The sequence below is a fragment of the Mobula hypostoma genome, chromosome 2 (genome assembly GCF_963921235.1).
Source record: "Mobula hypostoma chromosome 2, sMobHyp1.1, whole genome shotgun sequence".
NCBI lineage: Eukaryota > Metazoa > Chordata > Chondrichthyes > Myliobatiformes > Myliobatidae > Mobula > Mobula hypostoma.
The window spans coordinates 88,329,744-88,355,783 of record NC_086098.1 but is presented as its reverse complement, the minus strand read 5'-3'; the positions used below and the strand labels follow the sequence as shown (position 1 = coordinate 88,355,783).

General features: G+C 42.8%; 1 protein-coding gene across 2 annotated transcripts in view; it reads right to left on the bottom strand.

Annotated features, from left to right (window-relative positions):
• The window catches only part of znf451 (zinc finger protein 451), a 74,524-nt gene that overhangs the window by 17,068 nt on the left and 31,416 nt on the right, over positions 1 to 26,040 (bottom strand). For both annotated transcript variants that reach the window (XM_063040150.1, XM_063040146.1), the window contains 5 exons: positions 17,217 to 17,328; positions 14,084 to 14,231; positions 2,901 to 3,027; positions 2,067 to 2,226; positions 506 to 653 (listed from right to left, as the gene is read on the bottom strand). In XM_063040150.1, coding sequence (XP_062896220.1) covers positions 506 to 653; positions 2,067 to 2,226; positions 2,901 to 3,027; positions 14,084 to 14,231; positions 17,217 to 17,328 — 695 coding nt within the window. The remainder of the gene's footprint in view (positions 1 to 505; positions 654 to 2,066; positions 2,227 to 2,900; positions 3,028 to 14,083; positions 14,232 to 17,216; positions 17,329 to 26,040) is intronic.

Here is a 26,040-nt window from a genome sequence, read left to right as displayed (position 1 = left end):
AAGAGATGTTACAGATTTTAAGCAGGCGTGTATTCCTTGCTTTTCTTTTGATTTTAATTCAGTTCTCCACCCTCTGCAGTACTTTATTTACAGAATTAAAGCCAGTCTCTTAATCAAATAGTGTGAAACAAGTATCACACTAACGAAGAAATTAGAAGTTAAAGAAGTGCGAGACGGGCTGGGGAAAGAAAAAGGAAAGCAACAGTGGTTTCTAACAAGTTATCCTTTCCAATTAACTGCGTCTGAGAAAACCAATTTCTATCTTCAAGCTATCAGGTGAAAAATAAAGATAACAAATTTATATTACACTTTTCAAATCATATTTACAGGCAAGTAGTAAAAGCCTTTGGAGGAGATGTTAGTAGAACATGACTAGAAGTCTGGCCTTAATTGCCTATCTCAAGAAAGAGACAGAAGACAAAATAAATTCCAGATCCTAGTGCCCAGACAGCCTAACAGAAGGGTGAAAAATACAACGGACACAATCACGGACAAACTCACCAACCTGAAGTGTGCTGTCAATTCAATATGGCTTCGAAGCATCTGTTGACAATCTGTACACTTAACGTGGAAAGGAACTTCCTGACATAGAGAGATTAGAAGCTTCTTTGCATAGTTAGGAAAAGGAAGAGGGCTGCGCGTTCCCTGCTCACCTGTTGAAAAGAATTAAAGAAAAATCAATTAGGATTCAGAGAACATGCCCTCTTCTCCTTGCTACCATGAGAGAGAAGGGACAGGATCCTGAAGACACACTCAATGTTTTAGGAACAGCTTCTTCCCCTCCATTAGATTTTTGAATGGACAATGAACCCATGAACACTACCTCACTATTTTTGCTCTCTTTCTGCACTATTTAATTAGATTTTTATATATTTCATATTTATTATATCATTGAACCTTTGATAATAATTGAATCTTAGAATATTTTATGTACAAAGTATACAACTCTGAAATTTTTCAATTCTCTGGGTCCGGGTAGCCATGAAACCAAGAAAGAAAAGAAAGGCAGCACGATCATCAACTTCCCAAATCTCACCTCCCCCTCCCCACAAAAAACTGGAACAGGCACACCAAATCCCAAATCCATCCCCCACCCCGGCACAAAAGCCAAACAAAATGGATCAGGCACATCAACCCCCCAAAATCCCTCTTCCTGCACAAAAAAAACGAGAAGATCAGGCGAAACAACACAATATAAAAACTAAGCCTGAAAAATAGACCAGAAGAAGTATGTATTGCATGGTACTGCTGCCACAAAATAACAAATTACACAACAAATGTCAGGAAGACAAGTATAGGTAGAATCCAGCCAACTTTCAACACTGATAAAGTACCAAATATGAAACATTCATCTTATTTCTCTCTCAAGAGGTGTTGGCACCCTGCTGTTTCCAGTATTTGGTTAGAAGTCCAGAATCATCTATTTTACTAAATGCCAGCAGAAAGTCTGTATTATATCATGCAAAAAACCAGTGGCTTATTTGGTTGTAAGGAGAATCTCTCAACCAGCCCAAGAATTCATGACAGAAAATTACCCAGATGAGGCTTAGTATTCCCTGATGACACTAGAATTTACTCAAAGCATGAGGATTTTTTTAATGAATGGTTTGAAGCTGTTAAAAGCCTGGTTTCAGTATATTTGTTGTTTATTTATTCATTTTGTCAGGAGCTTGGCATTAAAAGCAACACCAATACATGTACATCAAAATATAATGAAAAGCACCATATCAACTCAGCAAGGATCGTTCTTCGCAGCATATAAGTGTCAGCACATTTTTGGTGCCAACATAGCATGCCTGAACCAGATCTTATAGCTCGTGCTAGCCACTACGCTACCATGCGCTGTACAAATGATCAAAGAATCAAAGGATCAACCAATATCAATGTCCCACTAGCCAATCTTATATGTTCAACTTCACTGAGCTAAGTTGAACATACTAAAACAATATTTTATCAATTGAAGTGATTCCCTAAGAAGAAGAATTCATGCAGAAGTTCGGTTTCACATTTACTACTTAAAAACATCCATGCATAAACATTTCATTATACACCCCACCAAAACTTACCACTCAGTTTATGCCTTTCAAGGAAATGGTTTGCCTTGGTCATGTGTTGCAAGCATTCATTCCTCAAGTTAAATAATAAATAGCAGCTCGGGCAGGCAAAGCACTGACAGATCTGTGGCTCCAGGTCACGTCGGTGACCTTCAGCATTCCCAGAATCAGCCTGCAAAATAAAATATGTATTCATTTATTAATTTAAGCTTTTACTGTAACAGGCTGGGGATCTCAATGAAACCTAATAAATACTGAACGGCCTTGATAGAGCTGACATGGAGAAGATGTTTCCTATCGTGGGGAAGTCTGGGATCATAGGGCACAGCCTTAGGATACAAGGACATCCCTTTAGAACAGAGATGAGGGGGAATTTCTTTAGTCAGGGGGGCGGTGAAACTGCGGAATTCATTGCCAAAGATGGCTGTGGATGCCAAGACAATGGGCATATTTAAAGCTGAGGTTGATAGATTCTTGATTGGTAAGGGCATCAAAAGTTATAGGGCGAAGGCAAAAGAATGGGGTTGAGAAGGACAATACCTTGTCGAACAGGTAATCTTCAGGCCATCCCAGTGAGGTTTATTACTCTATGTGCTGGAGTGTAACTGTGTGACTGTATGTACTGTGCTTTGCACCTTGGCCCTAGAGGAACAATGTTTCATTTAGCTGTATACATCTGTATGGTTGAATAACGATAAAATTGCCATTGAACTTATATTTATCGCGTTTTTTTTAATTCTGTTCTTTATTTTTTTTTATGCTGTATCAGATCTGGAGTAGCAATCATTTTGTTCTCCTTTGAACTTGTGAACTGAAGAATAACAAATAACAAATTTTGGATTGTACCTTTAGAGCCAAATGATCTTCATACTTCTGGAGGTTCACAAATTGCTGACAGCATGCAACACAAACATACAAAGTGGATGGAGACCCCTGAAGTGTAATAGTTGGATCACATGGCGAATGGTCAAACCTGTTGTTTTGGAGAAAAAGGAAACATTCAACAGATGACTACTTGGTATGAACTACACTTCAAAACTGAACAAAAGCAATGACGAGAGGAACAAGATGCTCAATAAAAAGTTAAGTGATTACAAGAATAACCTTGTTTTCTTCCTCCTGACCTATGTTCTAAAGGACTGTCCTACTATGCCCTGTGGTCCTAGACTCCCCCATTATAGAAAACATCTTTTCCACATTCATATGGTAGGTTTCAGTGAGATCCCCATTCCTCTGAACTCCAGCAAGTACAGGTCCAAGAGCATCAAACACTCCTTATACCTTAACCCTTTCATTCCCTGGATCATTTTTCTTGAATGTTCTCTAGACTTTCTCCAATGTCAGCACATCCTTTCCTTAGACAAGAGGCCCAAAACTGATCATCACAATACTCCAAATGCAATCTGACCAATAACTTAAAAAGCCTCAGAATTGCATCCTTGCTTTTAATATTATGTAATCTCAGAAGTGATAATAGCCCATGTGCGCTATTCCAATATTGGTTAAACAAACTCTATACCCTGGTAGCATCTGGGATAAAGCCTGTATAGGCTTTATCCCAGATGATCTGGATTCCAATTCCACCCAACATCTTATCTGCATTTACTTTCAAGGGGTAAGTACACCTTGTATAATCCCATTATTAAATGTTCCCTGCAACGAAAAAAGCAGTCAATGATTCAGCCTTCAATTAGATTGTGCTTGATCAGCAACTCAACTCCTGCCCACTGTTACCCTCAAAAACAATTCTATAACAAAAATCTATTAAAATAGTGTTAATGCCTGATCAATACCAGGCTTTAAAAGCTTTAGGGAAAAAGTTGCAAGTTTGCAGCTCTGTTTACATGAAGATCTTTCTGACATATTACTGAATACTGCTTGTGAAAATTGATGGTTGAGAAAAGCCATACGCTCAGTGGCCACTTTATTAGGTACACCTGTACCCCAGCTCATTAATGCAAATATTTAATCAGTCGATCATGTAGCAGCAACTCAATGCATAAAAGCATGCAGACATGGTCAAGAAGTTCAACTGTTATTTAGATCAAATATCAGAATGGTGAAGAAATCTGATCTAAATGACTTTGACCATGGAATCTTTGTTGGTGCCAGACAGGGTAGCTTGAGAATCTCAGAAACAGCTGATCTCCTGGGAGCTTCACAAGTCTTTAGAATTTACAGAAATGGAGTGTGTTGTGTATGTTACACAACAAAACTATAAATAAAAACACTAGAGACTAGAGCGAAGTTAACAGGGCTTTTTACTTAGGAACCCGAACTGAACACATATATACAGATCAATACGCGCCTAATTAGCGCATGCTCAATAACGTGTTACTACGACATAAAACAGTCCCACATTATACAGCAGGCTATATGGTACACTCCTCCCCTTTTATTTTACAAACCCCATTTCCAGAAAAGTCGGGATATTTTCCAAAATGCAATAAAAACAAAAATCTGTGATATGTTAATTCACGTGAACCTTTATTTAACTGACAAAAGTACAATGAAAAGATTTTCAATAGTTTTACTGACCAACTTAATTGTATTTTGTAAACATACACAAATTTAGAATTTGATGGCTGCAACACACTCAACAAAAGTTGGGACAGAGGCATGTTTACCATTGTGTTACATCACCTTTCCTTTTAATAACTTTTTAATCGTTTTGGAACTGAGGATACTAATTGTAGTAGATTTGCAATTGGAAATTTTGTCCATTCTTGCTTGATATAAGACTTCAGATGCTCAACAGTTCGTGGTCTCCGTTGTCTGATTCTCCTCTTCATGATGTGCCATACGTTTTCAATAGGAGATAGATCTGGACTGGCAGCAGGCCAATCAAGCACACGCACTCTGTGTCTACAAAGCCACGCTGTTGTAGCCCCTGCAGAAGGTGGTCTGGCATCGTCCTGCTGAAATAAGCATGGATGTCCCAGGAAGAGACGTCGCCTTGATGGCAACATATGTCTCACTAAAATCCTAATATACGCCTCAGAGTCAATGGTACCTTCACATAGATGCAACTCACCCATTCTGTGGGCACTGATGCACCCCCATACCATCACAGCTGCTGGCTTTTGCACTTTTTGCTGATAACAATCTGGATGGTCGTTTTCATCTTTGGCACGGAGAACTCAATGCCCGTTTTTTCCGAAAACTAGCTGAAATATGGACTCATCTGACCACAGCACACCGTTCCACAGTCTTTTGGTACATCTGAGATGAGCTCGGGCCCAGAGAACTCGCTGGCGTTTCTGCAGAGTTGATGTATGGTTTTCTTCTTGTGTAATACAGTTTCAAGTTGCATTTCTGGATGCAGCAATGCACTGTGTTGAGTGACAATGGTTTTCCGAAGTACTCCCGAGCCCAGGTGGCTACAATTGTCACAGTAGCATGACGGTTTCTTAGGCAGTGCCACCTGAGGGCTCGAAGATCACGCGCATTCAACAGTGGTTTCCGACCTTGCACTTTACGCACTGAGATGTCTCTGAATTCTCTGAATCTTTTCACAATATTATGTACTGTAGATGTTGAAAGACCTAAATTATCTGTAATCTTGCATTGAGAAATGTTCCTTTTGAACTGACTAACAATTCTCTCACGAATTTTGGCACAAAGGGGTGAGCCACGACCCATCCTTGCTTGCAAAGACTGAGCCTTTGATGGATACTACTTTTATACCCAGTCATGATACCTCACCTGCTACCAATTAGCCTGCTTAATGTGGAGTCTTCCAAACCGGTATTACTTGAATACGCTGTGCACTTTTCAATCTTATTTTAACTCTGGCCCAACTTTTGTTGAGTGTGTTGCAGCCATCAAATTCTAAATTTGTGTACATTTACAAAATACAATTAAGTTGGTCAGTAAAACTATTGAAAATCTTTTCTTTGTACTTTTGTCAGTTAAATAAAGGTTCACGTGAATTAACATATCACAGATTTATGATTTTATTGCATTTTGGAAAATATCTCAACTTTTCTGGAAATGAGGGTTTGTAAAAGTGTATCAACTGTTTTTTTTTAAGTTAACAGGGGCACTACACTAAACAAATACTGTATGTGTACCCTTAATATACAAACGCCCACCAACTGTTTAATTAGTAACGTAACAGTATGAAGTTATAACAAAGTAATGTAATAATAATAATTATAACTGAAGTCTCTGGGAGGGCCCTTCTCTGCCTCTCCGGGTAACGTCTGCCCTGCAACGTTTGATTTCGGGCATCAGGTGGGTCCTCAGCACTGATGACAGGCTTATCTGCGGGCGAGGCTGATGTGGTCACATCAGGAGTGTTTGCTTCTATGTCTGGGGAGTCAGGGCAAGATGTTATGTTTTCCACCTGAGCATTCAGGATTTGATCCACACGACGTGTTTCTATGTCATGGGAGTCCAGGCAAAGTGTTGAGTTTTTCACCTGAGCATCCCGGATCTGAGCCACATGACGTCTCCATACATTCTCTCCTACCTGCACTTTATAGATCAGTGGCCCATCTATGGCGGAAATAATACCTGGCTGCCACTTTTCAGTCCGGTAATCCCGTGCAAGAACTCACTGTCCCACATTGAAGCTCCCTGTTGACAACATTCAGGTGTTTGAACTGTCTGTTCTCCACATCACGCCGTACATTTGGTTTGAGAAGATCCATGTAGGACCTCAGGTTCCTGTTCAGAAACATCATCGCTGGAGTCTGGTTAGTGGTTGCATGTACTGCATTACCATAGGCAAGGAGGGAGCTGTCTATCTTGTGTTGTAGTGGTCGATTTTCCACTGTCCCTTGCCTTGAGGGCTTTCTTGAATGTCTGTACAAATATTTCTGCCAAGCCATTTGTGGATGGATGGTAAGGAGCTGATGTAAAGTGCTTGATTTCATTGTTCCTCACAAAACTTTGGAATTCTTCAGAGACAAATTGTCGTCCATTGTCTGGCAGATTTGCTCTGGTATCCCATTCCTGGCAAACATGAACCTCAGCACTGTAATGGTCTTTTCCACTGTGGTTGTCTTCATTTTGATGACCTCTGGCCATTTGGAATGTGCATTGATGGTGATTAAAAAGATAGAGTCCATGAATGGTCCAGCAAAGTTGATGTGCACCCGCTGCCATGGTGATGAGAGCCACTCCCACGGGTGGAGAGGGGCTTGTGATGGTGTGCTCTGGATCTTTTGACATCCAGAGCAGTACACGGTCACATCCTCAATTTGTTTATCGATTCCTGGCCACCGCACATAGGCACAGGCAAGACTCTTCACCATCACGGTACCCAGATGCCCTCGTGCAGTTCCTCCAGCAGTCTGGTGCATAACTTGGGAGGAATCACAACTCGTGAGCCACATATTAGTGTTCCCCAACATACTGACAACTGCTCCTTCCTCGCTGAGAAGGCTGGAAACAGTGTGTTACCCCGCACTGACCACCCCTTTACCGTGATGTCATACACTTTTGACAACATACAGTCATTGCGTGTTTCCCTTTCAACAAGGCTGTTTGTTACTGGTAATTGTTCAATTATTGTTGTGTGAAAGATCTCCGCTGAATCCATTTGCGTAGTTACCTCAGAAGTGGGCAGTAGTAAATGTGACAAACCGTCTGCGTTGCCGTGTTGCTTGGTCCCCTTGTGTTCGATGTCGTACCTGTGACCTCCTAAGAAAAGGGACAATCGCTGTAGCCTTTGTACTGTCATCACTGGAATGCCTTTCTTTGGGTTGAAGATTGACACAAGAGGCTGATGGTCAGTCAACAGAGTAAACTTTTGGCCTTACAGGTAGTGACTGAATTTCTTGACTTCCCACACGAGGCTCTGTCAATCTGTGCATAGTTGCATTCAGCTGAAGTTAGCGTTCTTGAGGCAAAGGTTATTGGTCTTTTGGGGCCATCGGCAAACTTGTGCGATAACACAGTCCTATCCCATGGGGCGAGGCATCACAAGCTAGTCGGATAAGTAAGGAGGGGTCAAAGTGCGCAAGCACCCCGTCTGAAGTTATGAGTCTTTTAGTTTCCTGAAACGCTTTCTCACAGCTCTCAGTCCACTTCCATTGTGTCCCTGCCTGTAATAATGTATTTAGTGGGTGTAGGACTCTGGATAGGTTAGGCAAGAACTTGTGGTAGTAGTTCACGAGACCAAGGTATGCTCTCAGCTCAGACACATTTTCAGGTGGTGGTGCCTTAAGCACCGGGTCTGTCTTGTCTTGAGACATGTGTAAGCCATCTTTGTCGGTCACATGCCCACAGTAGGAGATTTCCTTTTTGAAAAACTCACACTTCTGTCGATTAGCTCTGAGCCCATATTCTCGTAACCTGGAGAGCACTCGTTCAAGGTTAGAAAGATGTTTGTCGTCATCTTTGCCGGTGACAATGCTGTCATCCAGGTAACACTGAGTCCATGGAATCCCCTGCAGGACCTGGTCCATTGCCCTTTGCCAGATTGCAGGCGCTGATGCTATCCCAAACGCCAACCTGTTGTACTGGTAAAGTCCTTTGTGTGTATTTATTGTCAGGTTTTTCTTGGATGCTTCCTCGATTTCCATTTGAAGGTAAGCCTGGGTCAAATCAATTTTTGTGAAATATTCCCCTCCTGACAGAAAAGCAAAAATGTCCTCAATATGAGGTAGAGGATACTGTACTGTGCGGAGAACTGGGTTAACAATCACTTTAAAGTCACCACATATGCACACCTTGCTTTGTTTTCCCCGTTTTGTGCTGGTGGTTTTCTTCATCACTGGAAGAATATGTGTGGCCCATTCACTCCAATCCACTTTTGACAGGTCTCCAGTCTGCTCGATTTTTCAGTTCTGCCTCTACTGTAGGACAGATTGCATTAGGCACTGGCCTGGTCTTGTGAAATTTTGGACATGCGTTTTCCTCAATCTCAATCTTTGCTTTTATGCCCCGAAGTGTTCCTATTCCTTTCATGAACACTTCCTCAGAGTCAGCAAGTATTTGCGAGTCTCTTAGATGTAGCCTTGCTGCCCTCCTTTGCTGACACATCTAGTGCCTCGATGGTGTGCCAATCCAACTGAATTTTCCTGAGCCATTCACATCCCAGCAACGGTGGTCCTTCATGTTTCAGTACATAGAGGTTCAGTTGCTGTGTTTTACCTCCGTGGATCACTGTCACTTTAATTTTGCCTTCGGGACGCACTTTCTGTCCTGTGCAAGCCTTTAGCAGTAGTTTAGTTCATTTCACAGGTATGTACGAAAACAGTTGTTTGTAGTCGTGTACAGAGATCACTGTTAAAGCTGAGCCTGTGTCCAACTCCATTTTTAGTCTCAGGCCTGCCACTTGTGGAGTGATCCATATTACTCTTCGATCATCTGTCTCTTCCACGCTGTGAAGTGGCAGACAAGACAATTCACTTTTGTCTGAGTCATTTTCATCAAAATTGCTTTCTTTCATTTTGTGCACATTGTTGTGTTTTCCTTTCTGGGGTTTCTTGTTTCTCTGTATTTTGCCCTTTTCCTGCTGTTTGCATACTCTGCCAGTGTGGCCTTGTTTGCCACAGTTTCGGCATTCTTTATCTTTAAACCAACAACCATCAGGGTCGTGACCTGTTCCCACAACGGTAACATTTCTTTCCTTCATTTCTGCGCAGTGGCATTTTATTCGTAGCATATTCCAGAGATTTTTGTTGCATCTGTGAAGCACCTCGTGTGGCTGTTTCTAATGATATTGAGATGTTCAGCGCTTTCTCGAATGTAAGGTCTTTTTCACACAGGAGCTTCTTCTGCGTGGTTTCACAGTACAGGTTTACCCCGCCATCCGAAGGTAAAGCGTTCCTATGAAACAGTTCGTAAGCCGGAAGGTCATAAAGTGAAGAGCAATTACCATTTATTTATATGGGAAAAACTTGAGCGTTTGCAGACCCAAGAATAACCTACCAAATCATGCCAAATAACATATAAAATCTAAAATAACAGTAACATATAGTAAAAGCAGGAATGACATGATAAATACACAGCCTATATAAAATAGAAATACTTCTTCTACAATCATTGCCTGCACTGTTCTCCGTAGCGGAAGTCCCACGCAAACACTCCCAGCAAAAACATGGCACAAGCGCTCTCCAGTAACCTTTAAGCTATGAAACTGCCAAATCATACCAAATAACACCTAAAAATACACAGCCTATATAAAGTAGAAATAATGTATGTACAGTGTAGTATCACTTACGAGAATCGGGAAGACATCGAGCACACTGATGTTGGTGTGGTAGGCTGGGTCGTCGGAGGTTGGGGTGGTGTAGTGGTTCTCAATTGGCAATCGCCTCTGATCTGGGCCGGCATTCACATGCTGGGAGGCACCTAATTAATTAGCTTGGTTATTTCAGCTTTTTTCTTAAAGATGTGCTGGGTGTGTCCCGGCTACCGCTGCATTCTCCGCGGATCGGTATCTGTCCGCGGCCCGGGGGTTGGGGTGGTGGGACACTGGGGTGTCATCTCGTTGTCTGTTTCCATCACGGCAGGCAGGTCATCATCTTCTATCTCTGCCTACCTTGAAGTCGAAGGTCGAGGTTCGTCGTCTGCTGAAGGCTTGCTTGACTGCTTAGCCTCGTGCATTTTTACCTCATACAGTTCTTTGTAAGCACTCAAACCATCCTGCAAATATGCCCTAAACCGACATACCCTTTCAAAATTAAAATCGCACTTTATCATTGCAGCGAAAATCTCACGCAGTTGCTTCACGTTCAGTTCCTGGACAACTTCACTTTTGGTCCAATCGCTACTGCATTCAATTTCGATTGTTATCCTTTCCTCTTCCAATTGCATCAGCTGTTCATCTATCAGTTTTTGGTTATGGGATGCCAAAACCTCTTCAACATCATCTTCGTCAGCTTCCACAAGCCAAACTCACTTTGTCCTTACTTCGTTCAGCACGATCGAAATGCTTAATTATGTATAGTTTTATGCTAAGTGTAACACCCTTACGAGCTCTTTTAGGCTTTTCCAATACCTTAGAACTCATCTTGCTAACGGCTGCTCACAGGCATGTGTTTAGTCAATGCCAGCGAGAATGCAGTGCCGAATCCGAGGGAGGAGCGGCTGCTCAGGGCGCGCGCTGCTTTTTGCGTAACAGTGAAAACACCTTCTGTTAGCGAAAACAGGGAACTAATGTTGGTCTTTCGTAACAGTGAGGTTTCATAAAGCAAATGTTCGAAAAGCAGGGGGACACCTGTACATGCCACACACTAACCTATCCCTCAATGCGTCTGATAGACCAGCTCCAAATTAACAATGTTCTGATAATTTGCGCAATTCAGCACAATATTCAGAAATGCTTTCATCTTTGCTCTGATTCCATTTATGGAATTTAAATCTTTCAGCAATGACCAGCGGTTTGGGGTTTAAATGCTGTTGGAGAGTGTCTACTATTTGCTTGAACGTTTTGTCAGCTGGCTTTTCAGGGGCTAACAAGCTCCATAGCAGGCCGTATGTTTTCGTGCCCATTACGCTAAGTAAGATGTTGGCTTTCTTTCCTTCGTTAGCATCACAATATAACTCTATTCTTTCAATATAGATTGCCGAGTCTTCAATACCACTATCAAATGCTGTAATGGTTCCAATTAACATCATCCTTGTTTTAATTTAGCTCTGATCCCTTGTTAATTTAACCCTAGTCCCTTGTTTTCTTTTTGACTCGCGTGACTTTTTTTTGCTAGCGTCATGAGCGTACTCTGGCTAGATGCGTGTGTCGCTCCTTTTTTTTTAAAATCTCCCTTTTGAGGCAGGCAGACCCTCAGCCCTGGGATTCAGCGCCGGCTATGGTCTCGTTTGGATGCGCTGCGGCTCTGACTGTATCTTTTGGTCTCCCGATGTTCCCGACTCCAGCTGAACTCCCGCTTCTTTTCAGACTCACGGCTTCACTCTGCCTCTTCTGACTGCCGTTATCAATTAAAACACGGCGTTCCGATATGATGCAGGTTCATTAACCTCGACACCAATTTGTTGTGTATGTTACACAAAACTATAAATAAAAATGCTAGAGATTGGAGCTAAGTTGACAGGACTTTTTACTTACAGAACCCGATACGAACACATATATACAGATCAATAAGTGCCTAATAGCGCATGCTCAATAACGTGTTACTACGACATAAAATAGTCCCATATTATACAGTATGGGGTACAGAATGAAAAAAATCCAGTAAGCAGCAGTTCCTTGGGTGAAAATGTCCTGTTAATGAGCAATCAGAGAATAGCCAGACTTATTCAAACTGATAGCAAGACAACAGTAGCTCAAATAACCACGTTACAACAGTGCTGTGCAAAAGAGCATCTCTGAAGGCACATGCTGAAACTTAAAAGTGGATAGGCTACAGCAGCAGAAGATTATGAACATAAACTCAGTGGCCATTTTATTAGGTACAAGTAGTATTTAATAAAGTGGCTACTAAATGTATACTCTCAAGCCTCATCGTCGTGGCTATCCCTCGAGGTCGAGGATGATGGTCTTCGTTCTGTTGATCTACTTATGGGCTCTCAAGGGGCTTATGAGTCCAAGCTTGGCTTTGAAAGTTCTTCCACATTCAGGACAGGTAGTTCCAGATGGCAGATCGGGCTTTGGTTGTTGCTGCCTCTCTTTCCATTTTCTTCCCTTTTCTTCTAATTCTGCACATCTGTTGGCTTTGAAAGTTGCTGTTTCTTCTCGGATGATGGCTTGCCAGAGTTTCCTGTCCTTGGCATTGGTTTCCCAATTGTTGATGTTGATGTTACATTTCTTCATGTTGGCTTTTAAGACGTCTTTGAATCTCTTCTGTTGTCCGCCTCTTTTACATTTGCCTTCTTTAAGCTGGGAGTAGAAGATTTGTTTCGGCAGACGTTCGTCTTTCATCCGAACAACATGACCATTCCATCTTAGTTGGTTCTTGATGACATAGGCTTCAATGCTTGTTGTTTTTGCTTCATTTAGCACACTGACGTTGGTTCTTCTATCTTCCCAGCTGATATTTAAGATGTTTCGAAGACAGCGTTGATGGAACTTTTCAAGTACCTTCAGATGTCGTCGGTATGTTGTCCAGGTTTCTGATGCATACAGGAGCGTTGGGATTACCACTACTTTGGACACTTACATCTTGGTGTCTGTTCGAATGTCACGATCATGAAAGACTCTTATTCGGAGACGTCCAAAAGCTGTTCCAGCGCATTTAAGACGATGTAGGATCTCATCATTAAGGTCGACATTGGAGGAGAGGTGACTTCCAAGATAAGGAAAGTGGTCCACGTTTTCCAGGGTTTTCTCAAGCCTTTTTCATTAAAGATATCACCAGTTCTCCAACCTAAATCCTTGCCATGAGTGTTCCATTCCGTTGCTCTTATTGTGGATTTCTTTATTATCCTAACCCCTTAATTTAATTATTTAATCTATATTCAAGGGAAACAAATCTAGTCTGTCCAACTTATCAATAAGTTTGAGAAATTTAGCTTAACACCCAATTCAGGGTAGATTAGCATTCACTGATTAGGGTTCAGTTACCGCTACCATCCATAAGAAGTTTGTACATTCTCCCCAAGACTGTGTGGATTTTCTCTAGGTGCTCTAGCTTCCTCCCACATTCCAAAGATGTAGAGTTAGAATTAGTGAGTTGTGGGCACACTATGTTGTCACCAGAAGCCTGGTGACTTTTGCAGGCTATCACCAGCACATCGTAAAAAAACAATACAAGCAACGCACTTCGCCGTATGTTTGGAAAATCTTCGTTTACAAATAAAGCAGATTTTTTATCTTTAATTCTGGTGAAAATGCTTTGTTATCTCTCAAAGGAAAATAAATTCTAACTGAGATACAATGTCTTAAATTGAATTCAGAGACTGAAGGAAATAGAAAAGCAGATTGTACATTGGCATCTCAGCCTCATACAGTAAAGTTTAGTAACCTCAGTAGCAGTGCATTACCATTTGATATGTTTATCAATGTTATGGAAATTATTCTGTTATTTTCCAGTTGGCTGTCACGACTGCAATATTTTGGCTTTTACACAATGGCAACCCAACAAAAATCTTACTTCCAAAAAATTAAAAAAGTGTACCTTTTCAAGTGTCCTAGAAGTAGATGGCTATTATCAAATTTCCTGTTACAGTTCATTATTGGGCAGTCAATTGGATCACAAGTCGCAGATGCATTCAAGTGCCTTTTAACTGTGCCACGGCCAAAACTGACAACACCAGGCTTGGGTCCTGTTTTAACAGATACGTTGAAGTGTGGTGCACAGGAAGCAAGTGAGGGAAGAGGGTGGGAAGGGCAAGACATTGAAAAAGCACAAAGGGAAGAGATTTAAAACCCAGATGAAAATAAACTATATACCCGATCAAAGATTAAAATTATTAATTTTCCATATAATTTGCTGCAAAAGTCAAATACTCAAACCTTGATGTTGTTTCCATTCTAATTTTTAATAATATACACTTTAACTGCACAGATCTGCCTTTGTCAAAGAATTGTGTTCAGAAAGTCAGATCACACAGGATGCACTTTCTCATTACTACCGTCATGGAGGAGGTCCTGGAGCCTGAAAACACATACTAAACGTTTAAGAACAGCACCTTCCTCTCCGCTATCAGATTTCTGAACGGACGATTGAAACAACCAATGAACATTACCTCACTATTTTTGATCTCTATTGCGCTATTTATTGAGATGCAGCGCAGAATGGACCCTTTGAGCCATGCCAACCAGCAATCCCCCAATTTAATCCGAGCCTAATTCAGGGACAATTTACAACGACCAATTAGGCTACCAACTGGTATATCGTTGGACTGGGGAGGAAACCAGAGCACCCAGAGGAAACCCACTAAGTCACAGGGAGAATGCTCGAGCTTCTTACAGCTAGCGGCGGGAATTGAACATGTCGTTTGTACTGTAAAGCAGTGTGCTAACCATTATGCTATCATCCATCCCAATTTTTATTTTTATATACATCTTGTTGTAAAATATAGTTTTTATTAATGTATTGCACTGTAATGCTACGCAAAACAAATTTCATGACATAATGTCAGTGACATCCCCACTGCTGCCTGTAAGGAGTTTGCACGTTCTCCCCATGACGAGTGTGTTTCCTCCGGGTGCTCCAGTTTCCTCCCAGAGTCCAAAGACACACTGGTTAGTAGGTTACTTGGTCATTGTAAATTGTCCTGTGATTAAGATAAGATTAAATCGGGGGGAGGGGGGTGGGAAGGGCTTATTCCACACTGTATCTCAATAAATAAATAAACATTAAACTCAATTCCAAGTACAGGTTCATCTTTCATACTCCATGCCCCAATCAGGTTCTTTCCCCTAAATACTCCAGTAGTATGTATGGTACATTGGTGCCAATGTCAATCAATGGTTGTGATCCGAATACATCAACCTTCAATCCTCACAAAACCCACCTACTTTCAGAGTCAGCTGAAATTGCAGCACGAACTGTGCCATATTGCAGACACAAAAGTACTAGTTAATTTTTATCGAACCTTCATAAATCTGTGGGCATTTTCATTTCTGCAATGAAATTCTTTAACCTACGTCAATACTTTATATTTTTGGAGATTTTGGCTAATGCCATTGTATTAAGTGCATGAAGTTTTACCTCAAACTCTTTCCCAAGGCGCAACTTTTAACGCACTGCAATTCACAGTTCTAACCTGGGGAAGGATTGCATTGGTTTCATTCAGGGGGTCTGCAAGCCTGAGGGTCTGGGATTGGGTGAGCAGTCAGCTAACACCCAGAAAATCCAAGAGGGTGGTCAGAAATTGAGGGAGTGGATCAGATGATCAGGCCCATTGCAGGCGGTGTGCGATAATGCAAAATCTGAGGTGCTTCATACGCCAGAGCAAAGAAGTAGATATGTGCTTATTAATATAGAATAAAAGCTTTTTCCAAGAAGTCCTTTTTAAAAGAAAAGTGAGAGAGGGATTCTGAACCATGCAACTGCAAGAAGGACTCATTCTCCATCCTGCCGCACTCTCCATGACCCCAATCAAAGCTTCTTGGGGTCTCTTTCCCTTCCCCCACTACCTATCTAAACCAATTCAGTTTGGTGCTAAATTGGTACAAAGAAAGCCTTTCCATTGTGTAAATCACAAATACACGTCCTGGTGAAGTGTTTCAGGCTGAAAAGTCATCTGTTTATTCCTATCCACAGATGCTGCCTGATCTATTGAGTTTCTCTAGGACATTGTGCTTTCCTCTCATTGTGTGCTTACAAACTCCCCACGTTGCAGAGTAGGTAATCTATTCCCACCAAATGGCATCTATATGCATCCAGCCACTGAGTTCAGTCAAATAACTAATTTGTTGGCTAGGTCTGACTCTCAACCTGCTTTCAAGGAGAGAACCTGCAAAGCAATTGTATTAGGGTTTGAGATAGATTTCCCATGGTACTTTTTTTTTTAGATACTGTATTTTTCTTTTGCCCCCTCAATGTATCCATTACCAGGGAAGTCTTTTTAGCCTCAACATTCAAGTCATCCGCCAGACTTAAATATGTTTCAGCTGCAAGTAAATGCTGCAGCTTTATAATATTCTGGTTAGATCACACTTGGAGTATTGTGCTTAATTCTGGTTGCCTCATTAAAAGAAGATGTGGAAGCTTTAAAGAGGGTGCAAAGGAGATTCATCAGGATACCACCTGGATTAAAGGGCATGTCTTTTAACGATAGGTTGAGCAAGCTAGGACATTTTCCCCCCCTTCAGCCGATGATACATGACTTGATAGAAGTGGACAAGATCATGAGGAGCATAGAGTGGATAGACAGATTCTTTTCTCCAGGATGGAAATGGCTAATACAAGCAGACATAATTTTAAGGTGTTTGGAGGAAAGTAGAGGGATATGTCAGAGATAAGTTATTCACAGAGCGGTGCTGAGTGGAATGCACTGCCACGGGTGGTGGTAAAGGGAGATACAATAGGGGCACTAAAAAGTTTCACAGATGATTTAAAAAAAAAATGGAGGCCTATGTAGAAGGGAAGGGTTAGATTGATCTTAGATCAATCATCTTAAAAAGGTTGACACAACATCATGGACCAAAGGGCCTGTACTGTGGTGGTCTGTTCTACATGTTTGTGAGTATGTGGATGCAATTCTGTAAGACCCTAATCTTGGTCCTTTGTTCATACTACTTAGTCACAAGCATTATGATCAACTAAAATTGTAATCTATGAAACTCGAAAGGAAGCATACCTGGTACTTTCAGCCACTCATTAACACACTTTCTTGCCTCTTCTGCTGCAGTTTGTCCCCGAATGAACTCCAACTCCTGCAAGCCATGAGCATGCTGGGAATCTACCTTCTCCTGTGAGTGGAAACACATAGAACTCAGAGGCAAACTCTTCCCAATAGCAAACCAGTGCTGGATAGGGTCATATGGTTTCAGTAAAACAAAAAGGATCAAAAACACTAGGGATTCTGCAGATGCTGGAAATCCAGAGTAAAACACACAAAATGCTGGAGGGATGCAGCAGATCAGGCAACATCTATGGAAAGGAATAAACAGTTGACATTTGGAGCCGAGACCATTCATCAGGACTTCATGAAATGTCAACCATTTATTCCCTTCCATAGATGTAGCCCAACCTGCTAAGTTCCTCCAACATTTTGAGTGTGTAAAACAATCGGGAGAAGTAAATGTCTTGAGGAAAGTAAACTGTATAACATTAGATTAAAAATTCCAAAAGAAATTACATATAACAGTAACAATAAAACACAAAACAAAATTTGAATATGTTCAAACTTGATTCAGTCACAACCCCCCCCAACCCCCTCACTCTCCCTCCAACAGAATTAAAATAAATCTTCTTGAGATGTATTTTTTTGTGCAGCTTTTCATTGAATCTATTGTATTTCTTTGTATGCCAATAGGAGGACGAAATCTCAGGGTAGAATACGGTAACATATGTGTACTTTGATAATATATTTACTTTGAATTTGAATAATAAATATGAAAACCTTTCTGAAAGTAATACTAGCAACATACATCAAAGTTGCTGGTGAACGCAGCAGGCCAAGCAGCATCTGTAGGAAGAGGTGCAGTCGACGTTTCAGGCCGAGACCCTTCGTCAGGACTAACTGAAGGAAGAGTGAGTAAGGGATTTGAAAGCTGGAGGGGGAGGGGGAGTTGCAAAATGATAGGAGAAGACAGGAGGGAGAGGGATAGAGCCGAGAGCTGGACAGGTGATAGGCAAAAGGAGATACGAGAGGATCATGGGACAGGAGGTCCGGGAAGAAAGACAAGGGGGGGGGCGGTGACCCAGAGGATGGGCAAGAGGTATATTCAGAGGGACAGAGGGAGAAAAAGGAGAGTGAGAGAAAGAATGTGTGCATAAAAATGAGTAACAGATGGGGTACAAGGGGGAGGTGGGGCCTTAGCGGAAGTTAGAGAAGTCGATGTTCATGCCATCAGGTTGGAGGCTACCCAGACGGAATATAAGGTGTTGTTCCTCCAACCTGAGTGTGGCTTCATCTTTACAGTAGAGGAGGCCGTGGATAGACATGTCAGAATGGGAATGGGATGTGGAATTAAAATGTGTGGCCACTGGGCGATCCTGCTTTCTCTGGCGGACAGAGCGTAGATGTTCAGCAAAGCGGTCTCCCAGTCTGCGTCGGGTCTCGCCAATATATAAAAGGCCACATCGGGAGCACCGGACGCAGTATATCACCCCAGTCGACTCACAGGTGAAGTGATGCCTCACCTGGAAGGACTGTTTGGGGCCCTGAATGGTGGTAAGGGAGGAAGTGTAAGGGCATGTGTAGCACTTGTTCCGCTTACACGGATAAGTGCCAGGAGGGAGATCAGTGGGGAGGGATGGGGGGGACGAATGGACAAGGGAGTTGTGTAGGGAGCGATCCCTGCGGAATGCGGGGGGGGGGAGGGAAAGATGTGCTTAGTGGTGGGATCCTGTTGGAGGTGGCGGAAGTTACGGAGAATAATATGTTGGACCCAGAGGCTGGTGGGGTGGTAGGTGAGGACCAGGGGAACCCTATTCCTCGTGGGGTGGCGGGAGGATGGAGTGAGAGCAGATGTACGTGAAATGGGGGAGATGCGTTTAAGAGCAGAGTTGATAGTGGAGGAAGGGAAGCCCCTTTCTTTAAAAAAGGAAGACATCTCCCTCGTCCTAGAATGAAAAGCCTCATCCTGAGAGCAGATGCGGCGGAGACGGAGGAATTGCGAGAAGGGGGTGGCGTTTTTGCAAGAGACAGGGTGAGAAGAGGAATAGTCCAGATAGCTGTGAGAGTCAGTAGGCTTATAGTAGACATCAGTGGATAAGCTGTCTCCAGAGACAGAGACAGAAAGATCTAGAAAGGGGAGGGAGGTGTCGGAAATGGACCAGGTAAACTTGAGGGCAAGGTGAAAGTTGGAGGCAAAGTTAATAAAGTCAACGAGTTCTGCATGCGTGCAGGAAGCAGCGCCAATGCAGTCGTCGACGTAGCGAAAGAAAAGTGGGGGACAGATACCAGAATAGGCACGGAACATAGATTGTTCCACAAACCCAACAAAAAGGCAGGCATAGCTAGGACCCATACGGGTGCCCATAGCTACACCTTTAGTTTGGAGAAAGTGTGAGGAGCCAAAGGAGAAATTATTAAGAGTAAGGACTAATTCCACTAGACGGCGCAGAGTGGTGGTAGAGGGGAACTGATTAGGTCTGGAATCCAAAAAGAAGCGTAGAGCTTTGAGACCTTCCTGATGGGGGATGGAAGTATATAAGGACTGGACATCCATGGTGAAAATAAAGCGGTGGGGGCCAGGGAACTTAAAATCATCGAAAAGTTTAAGAGCGTGAGAAGTGTCACGAACATAGGTCGGAAGGGATTGAACAAGGGGTGATAAAACAGTGTCGAGGTATGCAGAAATGAGTTCGGTGGGGCAGGAGCAAGCTGAGACAATAGGTCGGCCAGGACAGGCAGGTTTGTGGATCTTGGGTAGGAGGTAGAAAGTGTTTGCGTTTGAAAGTAATACTATTCCCTTATTCGCAGCTGTTCTGTATCCTTCAAATCATCCTCCAATTTAAGTGGAACTTTACTTGCTTGCTACTAATCATACCCTGGTCAGACCCCACTTGGGAGTACTGTGCTCAGTTTTGGTCGCCTCACTATGGGAAGGATGTGGAAGCCATAGAAAGGGTGCAGAGGAGACTTACAAGGATGTTGCCTGGATTGGGGAGCATGCCTTATGAGAATAGGTTGAGTGAACTCAGCCTTTTCTCCTTGGAGTGATGGAGGAAGAGAGGTGACCTGATAGAGGTGTATAAGATGATGAGAGGCATTGATCACGTACATAGTCAGAGGCTTTTTCCCAGGGCTGAAATGGTTGCCGCAAGAGGACACAGGTTTAAGGTGCTGGGGAGTAGGTACAGAGGAAATGTCGGGGTAATTTTTTCTACTCAGAGAGTAGTGAGTGCGTGGAATGGGCTGCCGGCAACGGTAGTGGAGGCAGATACGATAGGGTGTTTTAAGAGACTTTTGGATAGGTACATGGAGCTTAGAAAAATAGAGGGCTATAGGTAAGCCCAGTAATTTCAAAGGTAGGGACATGTTCGGCACAACTTTGTGGGCTGAATGGCCTGTATTGTGCTGTAGGTTTTCTATGTTTCTATGTATTGGTTTCTCTTCTCACTCTTTAACATTCAACTGAATCTTCTAAGAATCTATCCCTGGCTCATCCCTCACCTATTTGCCACCCCTCATCAAAATGCATCAAGTTTCACAAACACCAAGAACAAACCTCCAATCAAGTGATTGCCCCTCTGGTCCATATCATATATTCACCCCCAACTTGATATTAAATATTGGGCCCCGTCCCAAATTCAGTTACATCAGAAACACAAGATTCTGGAAACCTTGAGCAACACACGCAAAATTCTAGAGGAACTCGGGAAATCAGGCAGCATTTATGAAGGGGAATTAACAGTGATCCTTCACCAGAACTGCAAAGGAAGGGGCAGAAGCCAGAATAAGATGGGGAGAGGAGGAGGAGTACAAGCTGGCAGCTGATAGGCGAGACCAAGCGAAGGGGAAGGTGGGTTGAGGGGGGAGCATCCAGCTTCTCAGTTATGCAAGACTGTGAAGTTACATGAGACTTGTTTCCAGCTGTGTATCTACAGCAGCTCCAATTCTCTTACATCCACCCACATCAGTTCACCTGCTTCTAAGCCTTTCATCCATGCTTTTGCTAACTCAAGTCTTAACTATTTTGACATCCTCCTGACTAGCATCTCTTCTACCATCATACAAACACTTCTGTCATGACGAAAACTCAACTCAATTTGGTTGCTACACATATTAATATCACAACACAAAAGGATGAAATCTTGAACCTGTTGTACAAGGCTCTGCTGAAGCCATTTCTGTGTCTTATGTGCAATTTTGGTTTAAGCACCAAATGAATACACATTTGCCTTATGGTCAGTGCAGCACAAATCCACGAAATTGGTTCCAAAGATGGAGGTACCGTATAACATACTGGTCAAATAAACTAAACCATCCAAGGAAAGCTGCCAAGTTGGCTGAATAATAAGAAGCAAAGAACAATGATTGATGGGAGTTTCAGAGACAAGGTGACTTCTTATATGTATAAGGTCTTGCATGACTCACTGCTAGGTTTCCTGTCTTTTCTGGTTATTTCCCAAGATAAGGGCTTAAATATAGGAGCCATGGTTATGAAGTTGCAGATGATCCACATCCTTAATAGCACATAAAGAAAAAAAGCTGCAGATTGCAGGGAGATGTAGTCTGGCTGGCCCAGTAAGCACCAAAAGAGCAAATGCAATACAAGGAACTGTACCAAGTTGTGAGTAACTGGATTTCACTGCATAATTTAGGCCATTGTATAACAACATTTTTTTAAAAAAAGACAATACTATGCCACGTGCCAGGGAGGGTAAGATAGGATGCTCTGGCGGATGAACACGTGGCTGAGGAACTGGTGTAGGAGGCACGGTTTCAGATTTCAGGATCATTGGGACCTCTTGTGGGGCAGGTGGGACCTATACAAGAGATATGAGTTACACCTGAACTACAAGGGGACCAATATCCTTGCAGGAAGGTTTGTTAGTACTTTTGGGGAGGGTTTAAACTAGGTTTGCAGGGGGATGGGAACCAAAGTGCCAGAGCAGATAGTGGAGCGGGGGTGAAAATAGATGATGTTAAAAGTTCATGCAAAGTCACAAACAGAAGAGTAAACACGAGAAATACTGCAGATGCTGGAGATTCAAGCAACACACATCAAAGTTGCTGGTAAACGCAGCAGGCCAGGCAGCATCTCTAGGAAGAGGTACAGTCGACGTTTCGGGCCGAGACGCTTCGTCAGGACTAAATGAAGGAAGAGTGAGTAAGGGATTTGAAAGTTGGAGGGGGAGGGGGAGATCCAAAATGATAGGAGAAGACAGGAGGGGGAGGGATGGAGCCAAGAGCTGGACAGGTGATTGGCAAAAGGGATATGAGAGGATCATGGGACAGGAGGCCCAGGGAGAAGGATATTATTCTCCGTAACTTTTGCCACCTCCGACGAGATCCCACAACTAAGTACATCTTTCCCTCCCCCCCCCCGCTTTCCGCAGGGATCGCTCCCTACGCGACTCCCTTGTCCATTCGTCCCCCCCCATCCCTCCCCACTGATCTCCCTCCTGGCACTTATCCTTGTAAGCGGAACAAATGCTACACATGCCCTTACACTTCCTCCCTTACCACCATTCAGGGCTCCAGACAGTCCTTCCAGGTGAGGCGACACTTCACCTATGAGTCGGCTGGGGTGATATACTGCGTCCGGTGCTCCCGATGTGGCCTTCTATATATTGGCAAGACCCGACGCAGACTGGGAGATTGTTTTGCTGAACACCTACACTCTGTCCGCCAGAGAAAGCAGGATCTCCCAGTGGCCACACATTTTAATTCCACATCCCATTCCCATTCTGATATGTCTATCCACGGCCTCCTCTACTGTAAAGATGAAACCACACTCAGGTTGGAGGAACAACACTTTATATTCCGTCTGGGTAGCCTCCAACCTGATGGCATGAACATTAACTTCTCTAACTTCTGCTAATGTCCCATTTCCCCCTCGTACCCCATCCGTTATTTATTTATATACACACATTCTTTCTCTCTCTCCCTCTCCCCTTTTTCTCCCTCTGTCTCTCTGACTATACCCCTTGCCCATCCTCTGGGTTTTTTCTTCCCCCCCCCCGCCCTTTTCCTTCTCCCCGGGCCTCCTGTCCCATGATCCTCTCATATCCCTTTTGCCAATCACCTGTCCAGCTCTTGGCTCCATCCCTCCCCCTCCTGTCTTCTCCTATCATTTTGGATCACCCCTCCTCCTCCCACTTTCAAATCTCTTACTAGCTCTTCCTTCAGTTAGCCCTGACAAAGGGTCTCGGCCCAAAATGTCAACTGTACCTCTTCCTAGAGATGTTGCCTGGCCTGCTGCGTTCACCAGCAACTTTGATGTGTGTTGCTCACAAATAGAAGGGTTGTGTGTGGTGGTATTAATCTTCTGAGGTGTGTCTATTTCAATGCAAGGAGTATTGTGAGGAAGGCAGACGAGCTGAGGGCGTGGAGTGACACTAGGAATTATGACATTATAGCCATTAGTGAAACTTGGCTACAGGAGGGGCAGGACTGGCAGCTCAAGGTTTCAGGGTTCCGATGTTTCAGACATGATAGAGGCAGAGGAATGAAGGGTGGGGGGGTGGTGGTATTGTTCGTCAGGGAAAACGTTATAGCAGTGCTCAGACAGGACAGATTTAGAGGGTTTGTCTACCGAGGCCATATGGGTGGAGCTGAGAAACAGGAAAGGTATGACCACATTAATGGGGTTGTATTATAGACCACCCAATAGTCAGCGAGAATTGGAGGAGCAAATCTGCAGAGAGATAGCAGACAACTGCAGGAAACAAAGTTGTGATAGTAGGGTATTTTAATTTTCCACATCGATTGGGACTCCCATACTGTTCAAGGTCTAGACAGGTTAGAGTTCGTAAAATGTATTCAGGAAAGTTTTCTAAATCAGTATATAGAGGTACCAACTAGAGAGGATGCAATTCTAGATCTCTTATTAGGAAAAGAGTTAGGACAGGTGACAGAAATGTGTGCAGGGGAACACTTTGGTTCCAGTGATCTTAACACCATTAGTTTCAACTTCATCATGGTTAAAGATAGATCGGGTCCTTGGGTTGAGGTTCTAAACTGGAAAAAGGCCAAATTTGAAGGAATGAGAAAGGATCTAAAAAGCGTGGATTGGGACAGGTTGTTCTCTGGCAAGGATGTGATAGGTAAGTGGGAGGCCTTCAAAGGAGAAATTTTGAGAGTGCAGAGTTTGTATGTTCCTGTCAGGATTAAAGGCAAAGTGAATAAGAATAAGGAACCTTGGTTCTCAAGGGATATTGGAACTCTGATAAGGAAGAGAGAGATGTATGACATGTATAGGAAACAGGGAGCAAATAAGGTGCTTAAGGAGTATAAAAAGTGCAAAACAATACTTAAAGAAATCAGGAGGGCAAAAAGACATGAGGTTGCTTTGCAGTCAAGGTGAAGGATAATCCAAAGAGCTTCTACAAGTATATTAAAAGCAAAAGGATAGTAAGGGATAAAATTGGTCCTCTTGAAGATCAGAGTGGTTGGCTATGTATGGAACCAAAAGAAATGGAGGAGATCTTAAATGTTTTTTTTGCGTCTGTATTTACTAAGGAAACTGGCATGGAGTCTATGGAAATAAGGCAAACAAGTAGTGTGGTCATGGAACCTATACAGATTGAAGAGGAGGAGGTACTTGCTATCTTGAGGCAAATCAGAGTAGATAAATCCCCAGGACCTGACAGGGTATTTCCTCGGACCTTGAAGGAGACTAGTGTTGAAATTGCAGGGGCCCTGGCAGATATATTTAAAATGTCGGTATCTACGGGTGAGGTGCCGGAGGATTGGAGGATAGCTGATGTTGTTCCGTTGTTTAAAAAAGGCTCTAAAAGTAATCCGGGAAATTATAGGCCAGTAAATTTGACGTCGGTAGTAGGTAAATTATTGGAAGGAGTACTAAGAGATAGGATCTACAAGTATTTGGATAGACAGGGACTTATTAGGAAGAATCAACATGGCTTTGAGCATGGTAGGTCATGTTTAACCAATCTATTAAGAGTTTTTTGAGGAAGTTACCAGGAAAGTGGATGAAGGGAAGGCAGTGGATGTTGTCTACATGGACTTCAGTAAGGCCCTTGACAAGGTGTCGCATGGGAGGTTAGTTAGGAAGATTCAGTCACTAGGTATACATGGAGAGGTAGTAAATTGGATTAGATATTGGCTCAATGGAAGAAGCCAGAGAGTGGTCATGGAGGATTGCTTCTCTGAGTGGAGGCCTGTGACTACTGGCGTGCCACAGGGACCAGTGCTGGGTCCATTGTTATTTGTCATCTATATCATTGATCTGGATGATAATGTGGTAAATTGGATCAGCAAATTTGCTGATGATACAGAGATTGGAAGTGTAGTGGACAGTGAGGAAGGTTTTCAAAGTTTGCAGAGAGATTTGAACCAGCTGGAAAAATGGGCTGAAAAATGGCAGATGGAGTTTAATACAGACAAGTGTGAGGTATTGCACTTTGGAAGGACAAACCAAGGTAGAACATACAGGGTAAATGGTAAGGCACTGAGGAGTGCAGTAGAACAAAGGGATCTGGGAATACAGGGAATACAGATACAAAATTCCCTAGAAGCGGCATCACTGGTAGATAGGGTCGTAAAGAGAGCTTTTGGTACATTGACCTTTATAAATCAAAGTATTTGTGAGGCGAATTTGGAGTATTATGTGCAGTTTTGGTCACCAAAATATAGGAAGGATATTAGTAAGGTTGAAAGAGTGCAGAGAAGGTTTACAAGAATGTTGCCGGGACTTGAGAAACTCAGTTACAGAGAAAGGTTAAATAGGTTAGGACTTTATTCCCTGGAGCGTAGAAGAATGAGGGGAGATTTGATAGAGGTATATAAAATTATGATGGGTATAGATAGAGTGAATGCAAGC